The sequence below is a fragment of the Rhea americana genome, unplaced genomic scaffold, assembly GCF_003343005.1.
Source record: "Rhea americana isolate MKP2758 unplaced genomic scaffold, rheAme1 scaffold_15, whole genome shotgun sequence".
NCBI lineage: Eukaryota > Metazoa > Chordata > Aves > Rheiformes > Rheidae > Rhea > Rhea americana.
In genome coordinates, this window is record NW_028185594.1 from 4,001,715 (window position 1) to 4,010,145 (window position 8,431).

The window sequence follows — 8,431 nt, forward strand, 5'->3', positions numbered from 1 at the left end:
TTTTTGTCTGTTCTCTCCCCCCACCCCCTTGAGCTGAACTGGTAGGATATTTCTGGCTGTAAAACTTGACTTATATTGTAACTGATATATCAGTCCTACTACTTGTTTTGAACTTTTTTTTTTTAAAACATGTAGTCTAGTGAGACTAATGGTATAGGCCTCATATAGGAGTGTAGCATCTTTTCCACATATGAGAATAAGAAAGCAGAAAGAGAATGATTCTAGTAAAAACAGTTTATAGAAAGCAAAAAGTAAAAGTGCTTGAGTTGAAACATAAAGTTTATTATTCTACAATTATATATATGTCTGGTAAGCCCAGAGCAGGTTTAGGAATTGTTAAGTTCTGAGTTTTGAGATGGATGTGGTTCTTTCACTGTGATGCTAGTGGCAATGATTGTGGAAATTATTGTGACCATGTCTGTTTCGCTGTTTGTGATATGGAAATGATACTACTTTGCTGAGTATGTAATGATTAATTTATAAAATGTTTTGAACATCCAATGAGCCATGAAAATTCCAGTTAATGTTTTATTGCAATATTTAACTATTTACATAGCAAAACAAAACATGTTTTTAGAGCAAGTTCATGAATTGTGTGTAAAACACACACATTTCAATTTGTTTAATACTGAAGAATGTCTTCTGTTATTGTAGAAATGTAATTAATTTTATGAGTACTAGTGTCCAAAACCACAACAGTATTTAATAAATAGGAACTATGAGGAAGGAAGGAGAAACAAGGTTATTTCRGGAGGAACAGTTAACACTTAGGAAGGAAACACTGTCAAAACTTTTAACTTCTGTAATGGAAAAGAAAAATGCACAATGGACTTCAGAAATACATTTATTCATTTTATTGACTGATTTGTTTGCAAAATAGTTCACAAAAATGACATAGTTCAAAATATGGAATATATGCATTATTAATTATATTTTAACTCTTTAACTTCACTGTTGCCAGATGGGATGAGAAGAGATAAGTGTCCTGTGCTGCAAATGGCCTCCTGTTCAACATCTACTGTTTGCTAGCCTGGAATCACCTTTGGTGGAAGAAAAAGATTGRTACACCAAGGTTTGTACTAGAAAGTTGACTTTATGCTTGTATTCTATAAGATAAAGGACTATGTGAAACTTGGAAACCTTTTGTGTTTAGGTGCCTTAGAACTCTAGTTGCAAGTTTTTGCAGTCATTTTAATTAAAAACTCTGGGAKTCATTGTTGGTTTGCAGATCTTTTGAACAAAAAACAATTGCTTTTCCAGCCTGGATTACTATTCTGTTTGATCATTTTCTTGTTTGTTTTTTATTAACATACATCTTTCATCTGTATTGTGAATGCAACTGAAGAACTTATCATTAAATGAATTTGACAAAGTTATTGCTTAATAACCTAACAGTCTAAGTTGTATTCATAAGCAAAGTATTTGACTTTGCTAATTAGATCAGAAATTATCCCATTCTCCTGTCAAAGCTAGCATGCAGCTGCAAAATTGCCATCAGAGACTTCTGTTCCACTTTGCTTCCCTAGAGAATGCATTGGATAAAATAGTTTGCTGCATATGAGCCAACATTGGCATTTTTTTCAGTTGCTGACACGGCCAGTCATTGACAGTTTGCAGTCACTCAGGAGTTGTTTGATGGATAGTGTAGAGCATTGTTAAATAGAATATGAGTGTAATCTAGTAAAGCAGGAATCACTTTTTACAGCACAGATGCCTTTATATTGAGCATTGCTTGCTAGCTGAAAGAATACTATACTTCCTAATAGCTTGGGCATGCTGAAATTGAGGCTGAGGTAAAGCTTTTAYTGTGTGTTTTAACTTTTATTCTCTGTTGCTCTGTTTTTGACTCTCAGATGTTTGACAGAGTCAAGCCATCTGATGAAGTTTCTGCTACTTCCACACAAGGTGAGTAACTTAAAATAGATATTACTGTTGCATTTGTTCTTTTTCCACCATATTAATTAATATTAGAAGTTTGTAGTTTCAATTGCGTAATTTGATTTCCTGAATTTCAGCAAGAAACTTAGATGGAAGAAGTGACTTCTAGATCGTCCACATAGCTTTCATATAGATGCAATTTTCTTGTCATACTGGAAGCTGTTAAAGATATATTCATGATCACTGAGATAAAAATGCAGTATAACAGTCTAAATGTAGGTTGCCTAATCTTGATTCCAAGCAATCAGTAGGAAAGTTCCTGGTTACCTCAACCAAGAAAGGGCAAAGCTTGTTTTATGAAACTCATAGTGGATTTTTGAGGACAAAAGAATCTCTGTAAATATTTTCTTGAACTTGCTAGATTTCTTAATCTTCCTTTGAAATTCTAATTATGGCAAGTACAATATAAGGGAAGTAACTAGCTGCAGTTAAAGATTTCAATTTATTCCATTTGACTTCCTATATTTTTTCTATAGGAATGGAAAGACATGGTATTGAAGGCTCTCTACGACAGGAGAGTAATAGCAGGTGAGTTAGATGATCTAACTGGCATGCAGCTTACTGCTTACAGCAAGTAAAATGGGAAGGTTGTATTTTTCAACCTTGTCTGTAAACTTGCCTGCTAGATGACAATCATACAACGTAGATCAAGTCCATGATGKTAGCATACTACTAAAAGCTGTGGGGAAGGGGCACTGTAGCGCCTAAAAGCTAACATCAGTGGATGTCGGAATTTCTTGGTCTTCAGTCTTTTTATTTCCAAATACTAAAACAAACAAGGAAGAAAAGATGACTCTGCCTCTTTCTCGAGACACAGTTATTGTCAGACTATAGTTGACTCAAATTAGAATTCGTGTTCAGCTGTGCCTTCAATCCCTGTTATCCTTCGTTCTACTTTTCTAAAAAAATTTCTTTAGTGACATTTGTTTGGGAATTTCTTAAAAATGGTATGCTGCTTGCCATTATCATTTTGAAATGGAAATCTTAATGGTGCAAGGTTGTTTCAACTCCATAGTATAACATAGATATTCAGAATTTTCACATTAGGTACTTGAACTAGCAACCCAACAGTTCTCATTTTCTTACTGAAATGTCTTGGTGTTATTAATTTCTTCTTTCAGTTTACACGCAAGAGGGCAGGAATATCCTGGGCCTGGTGTATCCACTGTGCAAAATAGACAAGGATACTGCAACTGCTGCCATGTACACTACAGTAATCTTGAACAGGTAGGAAGGCTGCTGACTAATTCAGCAACAGATAGCAAGAAGTATCAGCAAGATTTATCAGCTTGTAAAATGTCAGTCTCTATTCTGAAAAACCAATACTGAATGGAAACTGAGAAATTTGTTAATTGCACAATGTATCTACCCATCTCATCTGTTAAGTATTATAAAGAAGATGGTCAAATTGCATGCTTTCTGCAGTCTACTTTTCTAAAATGGCAGGCTGCTGTGCTTTGCAGCCATTAGTTTTATTTCTGTGGCTTTATTCTTGAGATCTGTATAAATTGTAAAATATTGGGGTTAATATGTTAGATACCAAAGCTGAAGCCATTTGATCAAATATTTACTTTTCTGTTCTTTAAATCTACCTTTATTTGTAGTCTTTTATACTTCTGTTAATTAGAAGGTAGAAACCTATTTCATCTTGTATGCTCATGAAAATTCTCCTTTGAGTGAGTTACAGGCTGTTTGTTCATATGATGTTCAAAAATGTTTTTAATCATCATTTATAGATACCATAGATTTATGCTAGTCATGAGATTTGTGAGCATCTTGCAGAGTTGCTGATTTAGGTTCCAACTCAGCAAAGTACTTCAATACATTTTAGGATTAGTTGTGATTCCCTATTGTGACTATTCATTAAATTTAGCTGCATATTTGAGAATCTCAGTGAATCAAGGCATTAAAGAGTAGAAAAGACTGATGACTTTACTTTTTATTTAGATATTTTTGTTGTAATGGTTTATATTCAGCCTAGGAAGTCATCTTTATGGAGAGGTCACTGTGTTAACAATAGTATTAAATTAGTGGTATGTTTCATCTTTTGTCAGCATATTTTCAGCTCCCAGCACAGACATTTTACCACTTACTGTAGGAGTCGTATCGGTACCAGTAGCTTGATGGAGCGTTTCCTGCAAGATGTTTTGCAGCATCATCCCCACAGATACCATGACAACAGGTATAAGAGATGTTTGTTTTAACTATATGTCTGCAGAATGCATATATTGTGAATACTTATTTCTCTGCCAGTGCTGAGCAGTCAATTTTGTCCATTATAGGTGAAACTTTTGTATTGAGGCAATTTAGAAAAGAGTGTATTTACATAAACATTGTCCAGGTAGGTTTCTTTTATGTTGTCTCCCTACTTGCTTCCAAATTTTGTTTCATTACTTAATGATTTGATACAGCTTTTTTGATAGCAACTGGATGTGAAGACCTAACAAAAAGTAAGAATGTATGGGTCAGCTAGTATATTGGTAGACTGTAGAGCCTGACACACACTTATAAATTCTTGTAAGGCATACACTCTGGGCGTGTGTGTGTGTGTAGTTTTAAAAACTTATTTTATATAAATAAGTGTATACCTTATAAGAAGATATATAGATATATGCACATGTATCTATATATATATTTAGCAGTATATTTTATGGTATGTATTGAAAGAGTTCATAATTTTGGGTTCTTGACAGTAATTGTTGTTTGTCAGGTGAATATTTGTGTTTACTTTTTCATTATTATTCATTATTGTTCACACATTCAGCTAATACTTAATATGAATTGYGTTAATTGGCCAAATCATTCGTGCTTATATTTTGGAAAGTGTTCTCTTCATTCATCATGAGCATGTTTAAGAGTGACAACAATGTGAGTGTGTAGATTTGTCTCTGTAGAACCACCAGCTGAAAAGAAATCAGATAAGCCTCACTCCTGGTTTGTTTTGTTCTATGAGCTGATTAAAAAAAAAAATCAGTCTTAAGTCCAGTTTAAGTACATCAGTTAGTGTATCTTGATGTAGAACTTATTTCTTTTCTTTTTTGGTATCCTTGTACCTACTTGTTTCTCCAGTTTGCTTTTGTTGACAAAAGTTTATTATAAATAACATGTTCTGCAGTGTTCAGTTGAAGTACTAGGATAGATATGATGAACAGGCAGAAGTCTGTTTTGTCTGAAACCGATCATATTGATATTATCAGGRATGTGGCAGAACAGGCTGTTAGGCATGTCTATAACAAATCAGGCTGGGACATGAAGCATATCACTACAAACAAATTAATATTTCTAGCTTGAAAACAGCCAGGATTTTTTGTCATAAAGAAAACATAGGATGTACTTTTAATGCAACAGCCATATGAAAAAGGCTTGTATCTCCCGAGTTGCTGAAAATAAAAGGTTATTTCATTTAGTGAACAGAACCTGCTAACTGGGAAAACAAACTATCCATTCCACCTAGAACTTATCTTTTCAGATACCGGCATTATATTTGCCACCCTCCAGTCTCTTGTAATTGCAAACTATTAGTAATAGAAAAGTTTTGCTCTGGCATTTTCTTTTGTTTAGACTCTTAGCCTGTGATTATACCCAATATGTGTTACCAGGAATAAAACCCAGGACTGTGGCAGGTATCTATTAAACAACTTCTACAGCGAGGAGGAAAAACATATTTTGGCATCTCAGTGATGTCAGTTTGTTGTTGTTGCTTGCTGGATCTCTATAGGTTGGAGGAAACTCATCCATCTGTTTTGCAAGCTTCCTACGTCTGGTGTGCATGAGCTGTACCATTTACCAGTTTAGTTTTCTTATCTTCACTTAAATTGTTTATTGCAATATGTAAGGTTATATGCACATACATATATATACCCCCAACACACTGTTTTTATGGATACAGAGGCAGGTGTATGTCTTTTACATGATTTCAAACATCATGTAAAATTGCAACATCCTAGCTAGGCATGGTGGTCTTTATCTTCCAACCTCTAGAAAGTAACCAACATAAAATTTTGCAGTTTAATTTCAGTATTTAGCGTTTGGACTCAACCTTACCTATGCAGCCATAAGCAGTGAGTCTGTAATAGGCTGCTTTTTTTTTTTTTTGCRTACAGTAGTGTGGCTTGCGCAGGATAAAGGGCTCTGGAAAAGTGGGAAAGAGATCTGGAGGTTCTGTTGCATACAAGAGCTWTCTGCAGCACTATTCACAGAAAATTTTTGTGTAGCTCTTTAAAATACCCCAGAGGTGAAAGAGAACTCTCTAGAGTTTTGGAGGCACAACGGCAAAACCAGAAGGGACCAACTTTTCTTTCCTGAACTATCTCCATCACGCTTGGTTGGCAGTACTTTGCTGAAGGAAAAGCAAATGTAAAGCTGCAGGTTTGCAGTTGCTGTAGCCTGCACAAATACTTACAAATGCAGAGAAAACAAATAATTCCCTTTTATCTTTATAATATAAACAGTAGCTATTATGGCTATATAGATTGCAAATACATATAGGAGACCTTTACTTTTTCTTCAGCAAAGACCTCTATTATTCATTCAATTGTTTTTTATTGTCTTCTTTTGCCACAGTTTTATTTAACAGGTTAATTAACCCATCTAATGTCATATTATCAGAGAATGGGAATGTACATGTCAAGTTCCTGCATCTCAAATATAACTTCTTAAAACTTGCTGATACAGTTATTTGACATTTTCTCATTATTCTTCTGTATATTGTTAAACAAATTGATTATTCTTTTTACCTTTCATCAAAAAAGAACAGGATGTTTTGAAAAGTATACATCTTTACTAAACTATGTAGTCTACAAATTTTGATTTTATTTAACTGCTGGCTATTAGTGACTCTGTAGTTCTCCTTGTGACTTGAATAAGTAGGGATTTTGGTGCTCATGATATTTAGTTCAGGTACCCTGCGAAGCAGTCTCGGGGCTCTTAGTAATTGTTTTTGAGAGGTCACAGAGAATGTTTGGTGTTTCAGAAGGACTGGGGAAGAACAAATGTAGAAACTGTCATTTATTAGTAGGGGCCCAGAGAGAATCTTCTTATAAATGTCTTTGCTTAAATTGTAGTATTTCCCTGAGAACTGAATAAGCAAAATGAATCTAGAAGGTAATGAAGGAATGAGTAACAGTTACTGCTGATTTATCAGAGCAAATCATATCAGGCCATTCTAATTTCCTCCTTTGACAGGATAACAGACCTTGTGAATAGAGGAGAACCATCTTGATGCCATCTACCTTGTGTTTAGCATGGTTTTTGACGTGTTCTTATATGAGGCTTATAAGCAAGCTAAGGAAAATGTGATTGGAGATAAAATGATAATAAAATGAGTATGCAGCTGGCTGGAAAACTGTATTCATAACTATCAGAGAACAAAATACAGTAGTGGATCACAACTGAGGCTTATTCCAAGGTTTGAAGTAGGTGGCTCCAGGTATGATTTTTTTTTTTTTTTTTTTTTTTTTTTTGTGGTCCTATGTGTGTTTCTTCTGGAAACTTGCACCTTTAGTAGTAAATCTTGTCAACTTCAAAGGAAATTACAATCAAATTTACTTGACACTTCTATGGGCAGATGAATGCACCATAAGGGAGTCAATGGAAGCTGTCTGCTATGTATTAAAGCAAGCATCCCTATGGCTTTTGCAAGGTCTGGTTATAACTTTCAGGTGAAGGGCCCTATTCCCTCTTCAGTTATATTTACTTAATTTTGTATTATTTTCATTGGATTTCCCAACAGTTACACAAATTGAAGCTTTCTGGATTTATACGATATGTAAGAGAAATAGAAATCCTACAGAATTAACAGACAGAGTATTTTGTATCTGTCTATTCTGTTAATTTTGCAAGAGAAAATTTGAGGTGGTCCTAAAGATAGGACTTTTAAAGAATATCTGCAGAATATATAAAAATCTGCTGTTGTTGCAGTGAGATTGAACAGTCATAACTAGGCTTCCTGTAGAAGTGAGTCTGAAGCTGGAAGATTTCTGAGAGAAGCAATGAGCATGGGAATATCTTGTACTATATTCCGGGTTCTTATCGGACAACCACATTCTGTAGTGAAAGGGGTGTTTATACTGAATAGTGTTTTTATGATATGCAATATTGTAATGTTCCRTTTACTTGTGGCAAGTTATTATCAGTTATAGTTTTACCAATGAAATAGCTTTATAAGCTCACAGCTTAGAACAAAGAASAAGGCTTAATCTTGCTTTGTCCTATTTATAAAATTATAGTATTGTCTTTTTGGCCATTCTTAATAGATAGGTGCATGAACAGGGTAACAAACTAATGCCCAAATTGTTGTCATTAGCTTTGTGCAGCACTTTCTCACCCTTTCCCTCTCCTTCCTGGCACTTTTTTTTTTTTCTTTTAATGGAATTGCTGAATCTCTTTACTGAAGTAGTAAAACCAGTAATCTGATTTTATTCTTTAGGTGTGAGGCACTCTAGGTAACTATTTATTTTGGAGGGTTTTTGTTTGTTGTATTTTTTTTTTTTTT

The 8,431-nt window shown here is 34.4% G+C and overlaps 1 protein-coding gene across 6 annotated transcripts in view; it reads left to right on the forward strand.

The window, feature by feature from the left end:
- The window catches only part of ZDBF2 (zinc finger DBF-type containing 2), an 18,394-nt gene that overhangs the window by 2,631 nt on the left and 7,332 nt on the right, over positions 1–8,431 (forward strand). For 3 of the 6 annotated variants that reach the window (XM_085299361.1, XM_085299362.1, XM_085299363.1), the window contains exons 2-6: positions 962–1,072; positions 1,854–1,905; positions 2,415–2,466; positions 3,060–3,165; positions 3,993–4,120. In XM_085299361.1, the coding sequence (XP_085155487.1) occupies positions 1,854–1,905; positions 2,415–2,466; positions 3,060–3,165; positions 3,993–4,120 (338 nt within the window). In that variant the 5' untranslated portion in view covers positions 962–1,072. Of the gene's footprint in view, positions 1–98; positions 1,073–1,853; positions 1,906–2,414; positions 2,467–3,059; positions 3,166–3,992; positions 4,121–8,431 lie in introns of those variants that run through there. The other 3 variants (XM_085299365.1, XM_085299364.1, XM_085299360.1) reach the window with 1 other exon arrangement.